Here is a 19332-nt window from a genome sequence, read left to right as displayed (position 1 = left end):
CGGTGATTTAAAGGGTCCGGAGCGCCGCGGCGGCCGGAGCCCCGGGCCCTTTAATTCACCCCGGAACCCCGGGTCTCCCAGCCGCCTCTGCAGCTGGTAGCTCCGGGGTGATTTAAAGGACCTGGGGCTCCCAGCCACAGCCGGAGCCCCAGGGCCTTTAAATCTTGAAAGGCCCCGCCTCTTCCGGTTGAGGCCACGCCCCCGCTCAGGACTCCAGCATACCGGTAAGTCCTTTAAGTTACTTTCACCCCTGAATATAGGCCTGCCTGTGGGTTCAAATATACTGAAAACGAAATGCACTTCCAACATGCCTCTGCTCAAAGTGTTGGAGTGGTGAGGATTCACAGATCGAGAGATGCAAGCCACCTCAGCAGCACCACTCTATCTAATGACAACACTACAGATCTGACTCAAAACACTTAAGTCAAGAGCAGTCTTTCCATTAACTTCATATAGATAGATAGATAGATAAGGCCCTCTCTCTTCATATCTGGTCTGTGCTAACCACAATGAAACCGGTTCTTTAAAAACACTGAAAAGCCATGCAACGTGTGTAGAAGATGTCTACAGAAACAATTTTGTCCCCTCAAAATTTCTGGTCTAAACTTTCTAAAAAATCACTAGTGATTTTGCACATCTCCATTTTTAAGTGTCCAGCTGGAGATATCTTAAAGGGATCTGGGTTTCAATGGGCAGATACTCAGCACTGTTTGGAAATAAGGTCCCTTAGTAAAAATAAAATGTAAAAGTTAAGTCTAGAAATGAACAACTAAGGGATCCAGTCAATTCCCCTAATATTCTATGACTCAATATGACCCAACGTATCTTAAGTTTGCTCCTTATTTTGTTCTGCATTGAAAATACGCTGTTAGACATACATTGTTGAATTTATATATAAGTTTAGCATGCAAAGCTTGTGAAAGGAACATAGTTCCAGGAAACATTCAGATCGCTCAGTTGTATAAATTCTCTCACTGATGTGTGGGTGCAGAAATAGCATGATTACATTTGTTTAGTGCTATAAAGTCTGTGGATTATATGATGTTTAAGTGTATGCAAGACCCTTCAAGTTCATATTTATAACTATATTATGTAGTAACTAACTCATATAGTTCTTTTTTGCCGTCAACATTATAACATAGTTTACTGGAATACCACATATGAACATGTTAATAGTAAGGCATGTTAGAAGTGTATCCTTTAGATAGGAAATTGGATTTCATGATGTACTAGTAATTTGTTATTTTGACCATTGCTTATATTTTAGCTAATTATAGGGGGCATAATTAATGTTGGGTGGGTTATGTAAATTAGACCTGGCAATAGTCAATGATGGAGAACTGGCTGGAGCCCTTAATCGGTCATTTCCAGATTCAACATTTGAGTTTTATAAAGCTGTGGAACTGTCGCAAAGAAAATGTAATTCTGGGGAGATGCTAGCTAAATGCCAGTGAAACACTTTCTGCCTTATCTCTTTCTAACAAACTTTGGGGGCGATTTTCCTTTTTTAAAAAACGAGGTCCTGAAATTTAAATGGAGTTTGTGTGTAGTGTCTGCAGGTGCAGAGCCCTGGTCTGACAGATCAATAAGGCCTAAAGTGGCATTCTTCTTCTACTGATTTATTGCGTTCATAAGAGGTGATGGGAGGGAAGAAAAGAAAATTCAAACTGGGTAGGGTATAGGATTAAGAATGGTGGAGGGAATGGAGGGGATGATCAAAGTGGAGGGCTTTTATCAGTTTTGTGTATCTACAAACCTTTTAATTTGGATAAAAAGGCTGCATCTATCTATGGTCCTCTGTCTCTATGCCCTTGTGTTCCCTGCCTCTCCCAATGCCCATCCGCTATGCCCTATAGTTCCCCCTCTCCATGCTCCGTAAGTCCTGCCCACCTCCCCAGAATCCCCACATTTGTAGTCAGGGAAGAATGGGTCCATGTCTCTTCCACTCCCCCGTCCCCTTTTCTGGGCTTCTTGCTGGGCCCTCTCCCTGGTTTCAAACCCCCAAAACATGCTCCTGAGCTCTGACCAACAATGGAATCAGCAGCAGATCAGTCAATTTTCTTAATGTTTATAAAACATTACTGTTTATAGATTTAAAAACATTACGAACATGGCTGGGCCATAGCTGCAGGTATCAGGAAAGAGAAATAAAACAAGGAAAAAAGAAACAATGTTTTGTTCATGGCCACTATGTCACAGGCATCCCTGCCCAGAGCAATTCCTTGGCCTGGCCCAATACATGCAGTGTCAGGACTGAAGCCTTCTTCAGCTTGGTGCAGAAATAGCAACAAAAGATAGTTTGCTTCAAATAAGGGAAAAACCAAATAGTCCAGGGGTGGCCAAACTTACTGACCCTCTGAACCATGTACGACAATTTTCAAAAGTTCAAGAGCTGGGGCACACCTGCCAGGGCTCATGGCTTCAGCCCTGTGGGAGGTGCCTGACAGGGGTTGGGGCTTCAGCCCCGCTCCTGCTGAAGCCCCGAGATCCCCCTCCCCACTGGGCAGACACCACTACTCCACTGCAAGGCAATGGTCCCAAGCCCCTCCACCTCCCTGTCTGGTAGGTGGGGAATGGGTTTTGGGGGGCTCCGCAAGCTACACTTTAACGGTAAAAGAGCCACATGTGGCTCACAAGCCACAGTTTGGCCACCCCTGAAACAGTCCCTATCTTACACCATCCCCAGCAAGCAATATATTCCTTCTGCTTAAACATGACAGTCAGTTTCCCAAATTCTCCTTGCTTCCTGGTCTGGGACATGATAGTGTTTCCTCCCTGGACCAGGGACAGAGTACACTTCCTCTTCCCTTTAGGAGCTCTCCCTTAGCCTCTTTTTTATGCCCTAGCTCTAACAACCCCCTAGCAAACCTAAACCCTGCCTACTTTAGCCTTGGGTATGTACATCCTATCACAAGCTCTTTAAATCATATACAACTTTGAATAGCTCCCACTAATCCCCTGCCACCCAATCATCAAAGTATTAAAATGGTACTTTTGCTCAACAAAGCGAATTTGGAGTTTGTAGGACAAGGCATTTTGGAAGTATGAACCAAATCCTTGAAACACTATAACTTTAAAAGTCCTTTTCAGATTTTTTTCTCTCCAAACTTTCAGTAGTAAAGATTCAATAGATTTTATAGAAACAGATGGAGGGTGGTCACAATTACAAGTTTTTGTGAATCCATGGGAACTAACCTTTTAATCAGCCTCCTTTCCACAAGTAGTGCTGTGATTTCACCTTTTACAATCCTCCTGAATTAGACCTCACATCAGAAGCACATTTATCCCTATTTAGTGAAACTCTCAGGCCTGGTCTACACTATGACTTTAATTCGGATTTAGCTGCGTTAATCCGAATTAATCCTTAACCCGTCCACACAACGGAGCCAGTTACTTCGAATTAAAGGGCGCTTAAAATCGATTTCTGTACTCCACCCCGACGAGCGGAGTAGCACCAAAATCGATTTTGTAAATTCGAATTAGGGGTAGTGTGGCCGCACACCACCGAATTAATGTGGTTAAAATTAATGGGGTAGTGTGGCCGCACACCACCGAATTAATGTGGTTAAAAACCGAATTAGTGTGCTTAGTGTGGCCGCGCACAATCGAATTTATACAATCTGTTTCCCAAATTCGAATTATCTAAATTCGAATTAATCTCGTAGTGTAGACGTACCCTTATACACATACTTAGCTTTAAGCAAGTTAACTTAAGCACCATTGATTTTAATGGGACTTAAGCAGATGTTTAGGTGTGATGCTGAATAGGGATGGCCTTAAGTCAATGCTTTGGTGAATTTGGGCTCTACTCAGGAGGTGCTGAGGTAAGTGAGAATGGATGCCCTCTTTGGAGGCTGGACATAATCTATAATCAGACCTCCAAGTTAATTTACAGGGGTTGGTTTCTTTGCAACCCTTGCAAACAGGATAGTAGGGCTCTCAGATCACAGACTGACCAATGCTGAATTTGCAGGGTTTTAAGATTAAACAAGACAAATTGACTCAAGCAACAAAAAAATTGTCCTTGCTAAGAAAGAATAAAGGAAAAGGTACAGCAAGCCAAAATAAAAGCTGTTCTCTCCCATCCTGCCAATATTTTTAAAACTAACGTATATGCCATAATTATTATGTAACTGACAACTTCAGTACTTGTATTGTTAAATCTCTCTTCTGTCTGGCAGCAGGTCATTGTTTCAGCTCGGCAATCACGCTTTTACTTTGTGCAACACATTTTATCATGCTTTTTACCTAAGTATCAAGCTGTTTTCCTTCCACTGGCTGTTCAGCATTTCTTTCAAAAGAGGTTCAAGGTCAGGCTTGACTTTTTGTCCATCAAAAAAAATTTCTTTTAAAACAATCTGTGCAAAATTTAACCTCCCATTCCAAAAATCTAAGTCAAATCAAAGCCACAGCTATTATAAAGGTGTCAGATTTTGGAAAAGTCTTTTTCACTCTTTCCCCCCCTAAAATAGCTGCAACTAACGGTGGCACTTTACTTTCTTGTTTGATTAATATTATGGACTGAAACTGCAGTTCTTTCATGTTACCTTCTGCTTGTTACTACGTTCTACATTATTTCCTTTAGTCTATTGCTTGTGGCTTCTGATTGTTTATATTTGAAAAAGAACCATTTGATCTTCTTCTTGCTCTCTTTTTGGTCTTTGTCTTTTAATAGCCATGCTAATATTGTCATTCAGATTTCTGAAGTCACAGCTCCCAAATCGTACCATTTTTAAATCTAGACTTTGATAACAAACTAAGCCATTCCCATTTATTCTTCTGTGTTACTATCAATTACACAGTGAACAGATGTCCTAGTTAGTCTCTGGCAAAAAACCATAATATTGGATTAAAAAAAAAAAATGGGGAAAAAAAGAGGTTTAAATAAATCCTGCGAGGGGCGCGGAGGGGACAGGGACAATATGATCTTTGGAAGAATACTTTTTTCCTTTTGTTTTTTTCTTAAATACAAACCACTTTATTTTATTATTTGTAAGGTGACAGAAACTATTTTAAACTGCATTCAAGCGAGGCAATATTATATAGTATTTACCACATAAAGTTGTTTCCACATGGTCCCCCAGTCTCTTAAAGTTGATGTCATCTCTGTGATAACGGAGTCTTCTGTTGGAATAACCATTTCAAACTGCCTGTGGCATCCAGAAGAATATATGGCATTATACAAATAATATAATATAAACCACACTGTTGTTGCTAACATAAAACCTCTCTCTTACAAATGTTGGTATTTATTAACCTCCATGGGACTTTTTTTTTTTTTCTTCAAGTAAAAATAAAGGAGGGAGAAGTGCTGGTCCCATTGAAGTCATGGGAGTTTTGCCATTGTCTTCAAAGGGGGCAGGATTTCACCCATAGCTTTATATCAATACAATTATTTCAAGCACATTTGTATAAATCTCTTCAACTAAAAGGAAAGTTTGTTGGTGCTACTACAATTTAGTGACTAAACAAGTGAACATGCTCCCCATTTTTTTTTTTACTTCTGTTTATGTAAATGACTTCAGAAATGCAATTCCTATAAAAAGAGGGGATAGAATGGAAGCAAGGACTCAAGAAAGAAAGCTAGCAAGGTTGTTCAGTATGGAAACAGGGGTTGTGACGTTTTTGCATCGGCTAGGAAAATGTGCAAGTCAAAGTCTGTGGGCAAAATCTTCCACTGTGTTGCACTGATTTTACACTAGTGCAGCTCCATTCGTTCAGAGTTACACAGATGTAAAAACAGCACACACAGTGGAGGATCAGGTCCAATCTGGAAGAGGAGGAGGCTGTTTGCAATAAATATTTAACTATGGCCTGGCTTCTTGGCTGAACTACATCTCCCATGATACACCACAGTCTCCCCTTTTGTTGAGTTGTTGTGGAGCACCATGTGATTCCCTGGCCACAGAGCATCATGGGAGAGGTAATTTGGCTACAGAACAGAGCCCATAAAGGAAAATTGGGGCATGAAGCAGCTGAAATTTTCCACACAAAGCCATTTTTGTGCACTTTCAACAAAGAGTTTTATTTTGTCAAACACCCTATTTTCTGTCCACAAACAATTTCAGTGGAAAATTTTCAACCAGCCCTACTGAATGGCTTAACTGGCTGGGCAGAGACAGCATAGTAATTTAGAAATGTACAGACAGTGGCTTATTCAGCTGGCAATAAGGAATTCAATTGCACTTGTCCTGACCAGGTTTCCAGTTGTTAGAGAATGCCAAACAGAAAGATTTTCTTTGCCAGTCATGGAGCTTTGACCTTCTACTTACTTCCTTATTCTCACCTCCCATAAGGGAAATGTAGTTTTAAACCTTCAAGCATTTGTGTAGTACCTGCTATCCAGGTCCTGTCAGTTCAAAAGGACCCTGAAAACAAGAACTCTTCCATGATGAGTAATTCCAAATTATTTTTGCTAATGTCAATCAATAATTCCTCTCTTAATGCATGTAGCAAAAGAAGGCCAATTCTAGGAAATAAATGTTCAGGAATTGTGCAAACACCGAAGAAAAAAACTGTGCTGGCATAACCACCACTGATAAACAAGATATTTTAAATGGGATGTTGTCAAGTTAAAAGTTACACCTTAAAAAACAAAATGTCACTCTCTCTTTTACTCACGTTAGTTTTTTTTTTTTTAATTGAAAGAATTTCTAACCTATTGGTTTTTACTAACTCTGCTTTCGATAATGAAAACAGACTAGCAGACATCCAAAACTAAACCAAAAAATGTTTCATTGTAATTCAGAAACAAAAACATGAAAACAATTCTATTAATTTTAGATTTGTAACATCTTTTTATAAAGCATACACTGACTTGAAAATGTCCCTTGCAAAGTTGTGTGTGAATGCCAGGAGATTGTTTCAAATAATGGCAACCTAGTTCTGCCATGAAGCAGCTGTCACCCTAAATAAAATGAGCAATGTTCAGCAATGGCTAATAGACTATTCTATGCAGAACCCTGTAGGGAGTTGTGTTTAAATAAGAGAGCCAGCCTATTAAACTCAGTCTGATTAACACCAGTAGTTAAAAACAAGTAATTGGTCTCTGCATATGCTAGACAACACAGAAATCATTTCCCCATTTCTGCTCCATGTATTTTTAGAATAAGTGACTTCCTACCTTATGCCTGAATGAAAGTGCCATGCTGGTTAAGGATATTCATTTAAATCCTTTGGGGCAGTGAGCTGAAGTTTTACAGTGTTAAACACCAGTGAAAATTATATCTTTATCCTGCCTGAAATGCAGCCTTGTTACAACAATCTGCACAACTTCAGATCCTTCTCCCCAGCCTCCTTAAATAGCTGAATACAAAATCACCACCTACCCTTTGTTCTTAACACATGCATTTTTCAAGTGGATATAGTTGGATGGAAATATACCCTGAAAGAGAAAATAGTTTAATAAATGCACAAAGTTTTAACAAGCTGCCTACTGTTAGGAGAGAATCTTGATTTAGACTAACCATTTCAGAGAAAACCTTGCACAGTGTATAGCGGATTCTTTTTATCAGTGACACTATTTATGACAAAAAAAATCCCACTGTGACTATTTAGTATATATAATATAGATTTAAATGATTGAAACTTCAAATATGAAACTAAAAATGTGTGCAGAATGTATAGAACATTGCAGCATAGCTCTTTGATAGTTACCATTTTTACTAAGTCCTATTTTAAGGGGATGATGTCAAATAGTCTGTGGCCAACGTTTATCTATGGCATCTTCAAATTGACATCTGGAATGGATTTTCAAAACACAATGTTTTTAACGACGCCACTGTTTATTTGGGATCTACTCAAGAATACACTATTCTTTTATATTCTCTGGTAGCAAAGCAGCAGCGATTAACCACCACCAACACTCCTTACAGAGCACTGTGATTCACAAGCAGGGCAGTAAATAAAAGCAGGCAAGTTGACCTAAAGAAACAACTGCAAGAGAAAGCCCTGATGAATTTTCCAAAAAGGACAAAGTTGCTAGTTTTAAAAAAATGTTCAGATGGAAAATTTAAAAATAAAATCCGGTGTGGTTTAAGAACAGTTGATGGTGCCCCATTTTGCTATGAGACAGATAGTAGAGTAGCTAGTGAAGAGGTCTGGCAGAGGAGCACTAGCAGGCCATGCTGCCCTCAGGAAGACTTGTTTTCAAGGTCGAGTTCAGAAACTCACCTTCATTCACAAAAGGTGACAACACTGCACAAATGGCTAGCTCATTTCCCCACAGAGCTTGAGTCATGTTTAGGACGTCCCATTCATAACTTTTTTTGACACATCTGGCAGGGTACAAACTTACATTGACCGTAAGCACATGATGATCAAATGCAATCAATATTCACTTTAGGCTGTAGAGCAACTCCAAGGCCATGCAAGGGTAATTGGAATGTCTTACAAAACAGATTAAGATACAAAAATGAGAACCCAACATCACCAAAATCTAATTCTGAACCTATTTTCATGCAAAAAAGTATAAAAGTCAGAAAGAGTAAGAGGTCTCACTCTAGCATTATGAGTTTCACTAGCATCAAGAAGTGTCATATGCATGTAATGTGCATTTGCAAGAGGTACAATAGATATCTAATTGGGCTCTGAGGCTACACCGAGTCTGTACATTAAAGTCAAAGAATCTGATCAACACTATTTTCACCATGCATTCATGGTAGCTAACTCTCTATACTTTCATTTAGCTCTCCCTTAAGCCCCCTACCCTAACTTATGTTGCCTAAACAAAAGCTAATTTTGCCAAGAGGTCTCGACATCCAAAGGGCTCACAGTATTAACATGAGAGCATTTAAAAAAAATATAATCCATGATAAAGGATACTTCTGTCAACGTTGATTTTAAAATACATAACACCAAATGCCATAGTATCTTAAACTGTGGCATTCCCATAATGGTAAATATCATATTCTTACACTCAGCTATGAACATGTTTGACTGAATTCACATTTTTGTCAAAGAATTCAAACTATAGTTAGAAACATCTGTGTTTTTACCTTGATATTTGGGTTTTTTAAGGCAAATCCTCTGTACCAGCCTGTGGAGAAATAACATTTTTGTTTTTTTAAATATGTAAACCATTGCCATTTTCAAAAACTTGTTTTATATTTTTCTTTTGGACTGACATGATTCTATTACGTACCACAGTGTAATAGACTACAGTCATTTTGAGTACATTCTGTGCATTTAAAAGTAATTTTTTAACTCACTAAAGTATCAACTGAAATTACTTCATAGATATTTTCTGCTATATCCTCCAAATATGACCCCAACAATGCACCTTAATTTTTTTGTATCAAGCAACATATCGAATATTAAAGGTAGACAGTACCATTAACTGCTATTATGAACTGTGATTATGCTGACCAGGCTAGGGCTATTAGCTACATTATTATGCTAAAAATCCTAATGAACGAAATTCAAAATAACTAAAGTAGATTTAATGCATTTTATGACAAAGATTAATCACTCACGACTAACTAGATGAGCAGTTTAACACCCCCACATCTATGCTAATAAATGTATGTTATCTTAAACAACAAAAATATAGTTTTGAAAAACTGACTTTAGGTAGGATTTTAAGGAAATTCTATGAAAGAAACGCAGTTTTATTTCCTTTATTCTAGTTCTGTACATACATTAAAATCAAGTCTAAAAATATTTTTATTCCAGGAGTCTCTATATCAAAACAGAAGTAGGTCAGGGATCTTTAACACTGCTCTAGGATTTAAACTTGCGATTTGGCATGAAGTTTGAAAGCCTCCTGCTGAAAGTCAAGCTTCCCTGGGAAAAACCATGAGAGCAAAAAGAAAAGTCACAATGAGACCTCCCTGCTGTTTAACAATTATTTTTCTCCCTGGATATTAATTAAACAGGGAGAAGAAACAAAAAGGAATACAGTTACAAAGATCAAACCTAGTCATTAGAATTGCTTTGACATACAGAAACATGAAGGCTTGGCAGAATTTAATTTTTGTTTATTATAATTTTGATGGATAATATCAATATTTATTTGTAAGCTTATTTTTAGATAGTTAATTTAAATTTTCACAGTTGCGCAAAAATTATGGGTTTTAAGCATTCTTTTATTTTTAGTGATTTTAATTTTCACAGTTGTGGGAACTTTTATGGTGGTCAGAATTTTTATTTAATGACAGCAGACACAGATTCAAAAAGTTAAAGCTTTATCACTGTTAAAACACAAGTTGTCAACATTACATGTCAATATATACAAAGTAAATATTCTTAAAATAAAATTCTAAGAAGTTCTCAAGTACCATTTTTCCTACTTTGTCTATCTGCAAATTTCATAAGAATGGTCATACTGGGTCAGACCAATTGTCCATCTAGCCCAGTATCCTGTCTTCCAACAGTGGCCAATGCCAGGTGCCCCAGAAGGAATGAACAGACCAGGCAATTATCAAGTGATTCATCTAGTCATCCACTCCCAGCTTCTGGCCATCAGAGGCTAAGGACACCCAGAGCATGTAGTTGCACCCCTGATCATCTTGACTAACAGCGATTGATGGACCTATCCTTCATGAACTTATATAGTTCTTTTTTGAATCTTGTTATAGTTTGGGCCTTCACAACACACCCTGTCAAGTTCCACAGGCTGACTGCGAGTTGTGTGAAGTAGTACTTCCTTTTGTTTGCTTTAAACCTGCTGCCTATTCATTTCATTGGGTGACCCCTGGTTCTTGTGCTGTGTGAAGGAGTAAATTCTTCTTAATTCACTTTCTCCACACCAGTCATGATTTTATACACCTCTATCCAGCGCCTGACTTAGGGGCAGGTGACTGGACCCAGGCAACCCCCTGGGGTGCTGGGCTTAGGGGACTTGGGATGCGCCGGACTCAGAGTGCTATGAGGTATTCAAAAAGTTTAACAAATGGAGCGGGGGCACCGAAGACTCTCCTCGTCTGGGGCACCATTTGATCTAGGGACGGCCCTGCCTCTATCATACCCTCTTAGTCATCTCTTTTCCAAGCTGAAAAGTCCCAGTCTTTTTAATCTTTCCTCATAGGGAAGCTGTTCCAGACCCTTCATCATTTTTGTTGCCCTTCTCTGTACTGTTTCCAATTTTAATATGTTTTTTTGAGATGGGGTGACCAGAACTGCACAAAGTCTTCAAGGTGTGGGCATACCATGGATTTATATAGTGTCATTATGATATTTTCTGCCTTATCTATCCCTCTCTTAATGGCTCCTAACATTCTGTTTGCTTTTTTCACTACCGCTACCCTTTGAGCAGATGTTTTCAGAGAACTATCCACAATGATGCCAAGATCTCTTTCTTGAGTGGTAACAGCTAATATAGACCTCATCATTTTGTATGTATAGTTGGGATTATGTTACCAATTCTTATAAATGGAAATACTTTTTCATAGGTTTCTTTGTGCACAGTTAAATCAATATTTACTGACATTTACCAAAAAAATCTAATCCTTTCAAGCCTAAACACATGCAAGCATAGATGTTCATTTTTGCTTCATTTACATTTTAAAATTAAACGAAGAGTGATGGGACTCAAATTCACATCAGCACAGTAACAATTCATTAAAACGAGAGTTTTAACCTGTGTACTTACCATCACATTTTTCTAGTATTTGAACTGTGTCTCCAATCTCCAATGATAAGCCATGTGGGACTGTTCCTCGAAAACTGGCTATCACTGAAAGAGATATTAAACTACAGTTAATCATACCATTGAAAAAAATCAGGCGCGCTCCATGTTATTAAACTTTTATGCAGCAGGGAAAGGGAATGTGTTTAACAAGGATGTTTCATGAAAATTATGGAGTTGTGGGCTGACTCAAATACACAAAGACCAAAGCATGTGATTTTTGTTAATGGAATGCCAAATACAGAACTTGAAAAATCCACTTGTTCACTCATAAGAAACAATGGGAAAGACTGTCCTGGAGAGCAGTGTTGCCTAATTCATCAATTTCTGGATAATTTAATTTTTTTTAATTAAAGTTTCTAGCCTTTACAGCTGTGATAATATCCCTTCAAACTTGAACTGATGCATTTCAGATTTCCTGAGTCTGCAAGACAGACAACACCAGTGCTTGTATTGCCGCTTCTATCTTTGCCAAACATCAAGATGAAATTAACATATATCTGGTCAATGTAATTAAAGCTATTCAGGACCCAGTGGACAGGAAATGTTTGGGAAAGCATCAAAAGCAGGTAATGAAGTTATTCACAAAGGATGAGATCCAAAAATGGAGAATGGGAAAGAGAGAGAGAGAGAGTAGGAGAGACCTTTTTCCTATTCTCAGATCCCTCTCCACTTCAGCCAAGAGTAAAGACTCTAACCTCACAGATGCAACTCTGGCAAAGTGGAGGGAAGAAAAGAAAGACATCTAGCAGCTAGAAGGGGTGGGCTTCCAATTTACAGGGTACCTACTAGCTAGAAATATGTGAGATGGAGCCCCCAAAAGGGTCCACAGACAACAGAGTTAGAAACCTATGCATCCTCCCCCTTCCTAGTACCTGCTGTTATCAAGGGAGTACAGGTTCTCACCAGTGGGTTGTCCCTGGACCTACCTAATAGCCCTCTGCCCCTCATGGTCTTAAGCCTCTACCTTTAGCTATCAGGTAATCCTCCAGCTAATACTGTGTTTGTTAAATTTTCAAGCCCTGCAAAGTTGATATGTCAGATGCACATTTTGAAGCAAGTAACATTTCGTTAAGCACAACATCAAAAAGGATTGTATTCTCCATCGTGGATTTAAAAAAATAAATAACTTCGAAGTATATTCACAGATGCAACAACATGACAGCGCCCATGTCTTACTTGATTGAGGTGGGGAGTTATGACACCTCACCCCTTTGCGGCAGTGAATAAGTTCCGCCTGGACTGTGGGTCCAGGTCTGGTGTGGAGTACAGACCCTGCTCTCTGTATACTCTTTGATATAAGCAAGTGGGCTAGGCCCCTCCTCCTCTCGCACACACCCTAGAATATCTGGCCAAGTATAAGGGAGTTGGCATGGGAAGGGAAACAGTCAAGTACTTCCCCTCATAAGAAACAGGGAAGAAATTGTACCTCAGAATCTCAGTGCCTCCCCCAGGGCTACTCCTGGGTGATGCTATTCACATAAACGTGCTGGCTTTAGGCTGTGCCTAAAGGCACAATTTAGCCCTTAGTATCATATTTACAGTTTAAAAAAAAGCTGGTAAAGCCTGACAAAAATAAAATGCGATCAAAATCCAAAAGTCAAATCAAAAGCCAAATAGCGAGAAAACCCAATTATCCAGAAGTAATAAACTAGATCAGGAGTCGGCAACCTTTCAGAAGTGATGTGCCGAGTCTTCATTTATTCACTCTAATTTAAGGTTTCGCATGCCAGTAATACATTGTAACGTTTTTAGAAGGTCTCTTTCTATAAGTCTATAATATATAACTAAACTATTGTTGTATGTAAAGTAAATAAGGTTTTAAAAATGTTTAAGAAGCTTCATTTAAAATTAAATTAAAATGCAGAGCCCCCCGGACTGGTGGCAGGACCCGGGCAGTGTGAGTGCCACTGAAAATCAGCTTGCGTGCCGCCTTCGGCACGTGTGCCATAGGTTGCCTACCCCTGAACTAGATCCACACAGCAGTTGGGCTCCAGATCACCCTATGCACACAGGATTCTAGGGCCTGGTCTACATTAGGAGTTTATCTCGAATTTAGCAGCGTTAAACCGAATTAACCCTGCACCCGTCCACACAACGAAGCCCTTTACTTCGATATAAAGGGCTCTTAATATCGATATCTGTACTCCTCCCCGACGAGGAGAGTAGCACTGAAATTGGTATTGCCATTTCAGATTAGGGTAGTGTGGCCGCAATTCGACAGTATTGGCCTCCGGGAGCTATCCCACAGTGCACCATTGTGACCTCTGTGGACAGCAATCTGAACTCGGATGCACTGGCCAGGTAGACAGGAAAAGCCCCGCGAACTTTTGAATTACATTTCCTGTTTGCCCAGCGTGCAGAGCACAGGTGACCATGCAGAGCTCATCAGCATAGGTAACCATGCAGTCTGAGAATCGAAAAAGAGCACCAGCATGGACCATACGGGAGGTACTGGATCTGATCGCTATATGGGGAGAGGATTCAGTGCTAGCAGAACTACGTTCCAAAAGACGAAATGCCAAAACATTTGAAAAAAATCTCCAAGGGCGTGATGGAGAGAGGCCACAATAGGGACTCACTATAGTGCCGCATGAAAGTTAAGGAGCTCAGACAAGCCTATCAAAAAACAAAGGAGGCAAACGGTCACTCCGGGTCAGAGCCACAGACATGCCGCTTCTACGCTGAGCTGCATGCAATTCTAGGGGGGGCCACCACCACTTCCCCACCTCTGACCGTGGATTCCGAGGCGGGGGTAATCTCAGCCATGCCTAAGGATTCTGCGGATGGGGAAGAGGAGGAGGAGGACGACGATGAGCTTGCGGAGAGCACACAGCACTCCGTTCTCCCCAACAGCCAGGATCTTTTTCTCAGCCTGACTGAAGCACCCTCCCAACCCCCAGACAATGAGGCCATGCAAGGGACCTCCGGTGAGTGTACCTTTGTAAATATAAAACATGGTTTAAAAGCAAGCGTTTTTTAATGATTAATTTGCCCTGAGGACTTGGGATGCATTCGCGGCCAGTACAGCTACTGGAAAAGTCTGTTAACGTGTCTGGGGATGGAGCAGAAATCATCCAGGGACATCTCCTTGAAACTCTCCTGGAGGTACTCCAAAAGCCTTTGCAGAAGGTTTCTGGGCAATGCAGCCTTATTCCGTCCTCCATGGTAGGACACTTGACCACGCCATGCTAGTAGCAAGTAATCTGGTATCATTGCATGACAAAGTCTGGCAGCGTATGGTCCCGGTGTTTGCTGGCATTCAAGCAACATCCGTTCTTTATCTCGCTGTGTTATCCTCAGGAAAGTGATATCGTTCATGGTAACCTGGTTGAAATGACAGAGGTGGCCGTTCCTACTGGGCTGTTTGCCTGTGGCTGAAAAGAAATCCTTCCCTGCAGTTAGCCAAGCGGGGATGGGGGGGGGAATCTTCCCTGATACCAGCTACACGGAGGGGGGAGGGATAAAGCAATCATCCCAGAGAATTGGATGGGGGGGGATGGGTTAGTTTGGTTTCTGCAGGGATCTTCCCTGAAACCAGGTACAAGGTGAGGGGGAGGGATAAAGCGATCATCCCAGAGAATTGGATGGGGGGGAGGGTTAGTTTGGTTTCTGCTGCTGCACGTTAACAGGAAAACCGCAGCACTCAACGGGCTTTGCTTGGTATGTGGGAAAGGAGGGTGCTACTTGTAGGAAAGCTGCAGAAGCCGAAAGACAATGGCTTACCATGGCCGCATGCAAGCTGAATTCTGTTGCCCGGACCTGCGTCTGTGCTCTCCAACACCAAAGCCGCAGGCACTCAATATTAAAAGATGCAAAATGCGACCTTCTACCGAAATCACATGTGCTATGTAATGTGAATAGTGTTGTTCACCGTGAAAGAGTATAAGCATTGTTCTGTAAAATGTATCTTTTTAAATACTTCTCTCCCTTTTTTCCCTCCCTCCCACAGCTGCAAATTTTTCAAGCCTCCCTCCTCCGTCCCGAAGGCTATCTCAGATAAGGCGTCGAAAAAAGAGGACGCGAGACGAAATGTTCTCAGAAATCAGAGAATCCACCCGCAATGAAAGAACTCATCTGAATGAGTGGAAGGACACGGTATCTAAGTACAGGAAAGATGCCAGTGAACGTGAGGACAGGAGGGACGCTCAAGATGAGAGGTGGCAGGCTGCAACGCTGGGGCTGCTGCGTGATCAAATGGACGTGCTCCGGCGTCTGGTGGAGCTTCAGGAACGGCAGCAGGAGCACAGAGTGCCGCTGCAGCTGCTGTATAACCTCCCTCCCCCCTCACCATGTTCCATAGCCTCCTCACCCAGACGTGTAAGAATGCGGGGAGGGGGAGGCTCCGTGCACCCTCCCAATCCACCCCAGTGGACAGCCCAACCAAAAGGCTGTCATTACTTTGAACTTTTTAGTGGCCTCTTCCTTCTCTCCTATCCTCCTCCCAAACCCCACCCGGGCTACCTTCTCAGTTCTCTCCCTCTTTTTATAATCAATTAATAAAGAATGCATGATTTTTAAATGATAGTGACTTTATTTCCTTTGAAAGCAAGCTGGGATCGAAGGGGGAGGGTGGGTTGCTTACAGAGAATGAGTCAATCAAGGGGGTGGGTTTTCATCAAGGAGAAACAAACAGAACGTTCACACGGTAGCCTGGCCAGTCATGAAACTGGTTTTCAAAGCTTCTCTGATGCGCAGCGCTTCCTGGTGTGCTCTTCTAATCGCCCTGGTGTCTGGCTGCGCGTAATCAGCGGCCAGGCGATTTGCCTCAGCCTCCCACCCCGCCATAAATGTCTCCCCCTTACTCTCACAGAGATTGTGGAGCACACAGCAAGCAGCAATAACAATGGGAATATTTGTTTGGCTGAGGTCTGAGCGAGTCAGTAAAGTGCGCCAGCGACCTTTTAAACATCCAAATGCACATTCTACCACCATTCTGCACTTGCTCAGCCTGTAGTAGAACAGGTCCTGACTACTGTCCAGGCTGCCTGTGTATGGCTTCATGAGCCATGGCATTAGGGGGTAGGCTGGGTCCCCAAGGATAACTATAGGCATTTCAACATCCCCAACTGTTATTTTCTGATCTGGGAAGTAAGTCCCTTGCTGCAGCCGTTTAAACAGAGTAGTGTTCCTGAAGACACGAGCGTCATGAACCCTTCCCGGCCATCCCACATTGATGTTGGTGAAACGTCCCTTGTGATCCACTAGTGCTTGCGGCACCATTGAAAAGTATCCCTTGCGGTTTACGTACTGGCTGCCCTGCTGCTCCAGTGCCAAGATAGGGATGTGGGTTCCATCTATCGCCCCACCACAGTTAGTGAATCCCATTGCAGCAAAGCCATCCACTATGACCTGCATGTTTCCCAGAGTCACTACCTTTGGTAGCAGCAGCTCAGTGATTGCTTTGGCTACTTGCATCACAGCAGCCCCCACAGTAGATTTGCCCACTCCAAATTGATTCCCGACTGACTGGTAGCTGTCTGTCGCTGCAAGCTTCCACAGGGCTATCGCCACTCGCTTCTCAACTGTGAGGGCTGCTCTCATCTTGGTATTCTGGCGCTTCAGGGCAGGGGAAAGCAAGTCACAAAGTTCCATGAAAGTGCCCTTAAGCATGCGAAAGTTTCGCAGCCACTGGGAATCGTCCCACACCTGCAACACTATGCGGTCCCACCAGTCTGTGCTTGTTTCCCGGGCCCAGAATCGGCGTTCCACGGCATGAACCTGCCCCATTAACAGCATGATCTCCAAAGCGCCGGGGCCCACGGTTTCATAGAATTCCATGTCCATGTCAATTTCCTCATCACTCTCATCGCCTGGTTTTGCAGGTTATGGTTCAGCATAAACTGCACAATAACGCGCGAGGTGTTTACAATGTTCATGACTGCTGTCTTGAGCTGAGCGGGCTCCATGCTTGCCGCAGTATGGCTCTGCACTGTTCACCCAGGAAAAAGGTGCGAAACGGTTGTCTGCCGTTGCTTTCCAGGAGGGAGGGGAGGATGTACCCAGAACCACCCGCGACAATGTTTTTGGCCCCATCAGGCATTGGGACCTCAACCCAGAATTCCAATGGGCGGAGGAGACTGCAGGAACTATGGGATAGCTATGGGATAGCTACCCACAGTGCAACGCTCCAGAAATCGACACTAGCCCCGGTACATGGATGCACACCGCCGAAATAATGTGCTTAGTGTGGCCGCATACATTCGACTTTATATAATCTGTTTTCAAAAACCGGTTTCTGTAAAATCGGAATAATCCCGTAGTATAGACATACCCTAGGTCCTGAATTAACATGCCAAGTAAGATCAAGCCAGTTGTGATATTAGCTTATTAACCTAGAAGAATGTGATTTGATTCCCTGAACTGCTAATAATCTTTTGGGGCTTGATTTTTCAACCTACTAAGTAACAGGAAAACCACAAGAAACATATTAGGATACAGCTAAACCAGAATATGCTACTGGATCAATTGACTGGTGGGGCTTTTCAGAAGGCTACTTACAAGAATAGTAGTCATATGACATGATTCTTAACATGTGTAGAAAAGAATCGAAAGTCAGAGAGGCAGACGAAACAAAGATACCTACACTAAAGGAAAAAGGAAACCACATGTACATAGATGAGCTACTATGCCCGCCAAAGAACTGCAATAATCTCTAAATCCCAACTGCAAATTAAGTGTCCGTTTTACAGCCTCTCGACTACACTTATTTGTCTGCTTCCCTGTAGCCAATGAATACATCCAATTAGGACATAATGCACCGTCCAGCCTTGTGATCTTGTTGCACTTATCTTCAGAAGCAATTAGCTGTAAACAACCACTAGAATTTAAAATCCATTTCTGAGTCTTCACCTAAAAGTCTCAGGTTTTGATTCTGAAGCAGCATGACAAACTCTTTTAGAACAGATACATCAAGTAGTAATAGTTTAGCCTAGGGAAACATTTCATTTTGATCTCATGCCCATTTTAAAATGTCATACAAGAACTGCCCCCAGCACTAAACATCAGATAACAAGAATTACCCAACTCTGTAGCCAACAAAGTTCTAAAGTATTTGTTAAAACAAAAGAAATACTCTGTTTCATTTCAGATTAGTTACGTTCTGTATTGTAAGGAAGAAAATCAAAGGTAAAATGAAACATACAAATACTGAATTAATCAGAGCTTAGACTGCCGTTTCGGTATATGACCAAGACTGGTGTGGAACATTAATGGAATTAACTGGGTAATTCAGAAAACTATTTGCCTGTATAATTTCACACACCAGAAATTTAAGAGGGGCTTTTTTCTTCTTGTTGTTGTTGTAATTGTCCCAGGGAAAAATAAATGGTTCAAGTTTTCAGTGGTTAAAAACAGCATCAGTTTCAAAAATTCTGCCCCCCACAGAGATACTGAGACTAAAACTTTTGGAAAAGACTTGCTTGTGTCAGTGGCATATTATTACATATTCCATCCTCAGCTTTGCACACAACTCATGGGATTCAGTGGAAGTTGGATATACACAAGCACCTGCCACAGAATGAGAACCCTATGCTTTGGGTTGTATGCTTTGTGGCCTTTGCACAGATAGAACACCCAATCTCACTTCTAAAGTTTAAATTCTTGCCAAATTTCTCTTTAAATAATTCTAATGCTCTCAGATTCACTGAGTTATATGGCTCCCAAGAGCCATAATTTCTCCCACTGTTAACAGCCTGTGAGTCTAG

General features: G+C 41.4%; 1 protein-coding gene across 1 annotated transcript in view; it reads right to left on the bottom strand.

Moving 5' to 3' along the window:
* DOCK4 (dedicator of cytokinesis 4) overlaps positions 1-19332 on the bottom strand; it is a 391670-nt gene that overhangs the window by 255271 nt on the left and 117067 nt on the right. The window contains exons 2-5 of the mRNA XM_024200912.2: positions 11591-11674; positions 8997-9037; positions 7329-7384; positions 5054-5150 (exon numbers count right to left, since the gene is read on the bottom strand). Of these exons, the coding sequence (XP_024056680.1) occupies positions 5054-5150; positions 7329-7384; positions 8997-9037; positions 11591-11674 (278 nt within the window). The remainder of the gene's footprint in view (positions 1-5053; positions 5151-7328; positions 7385-8996; positions 9038-11590; positions 11675-19332) is intronic.

Source organism: Terrapene carolina, unplaced genomic scaffold (assembly GCF_002925995.2).
Source record: "Terrapene carolina triunguis isolate 2854851 unplaced genomic scaffold, T_m_triunguis-2.0 Scaffold68, whole genome shotgun sequence".
In the NCBI taxonomy this organism is placed as follows: Eukaryota; Metazoa; Chordata; order Testudines; family Emydidae; genus Terrapene; species Terrapene triunguis.
This window is presented reverse-complemented; position numbering and strand designations above follow the sequence as displayed.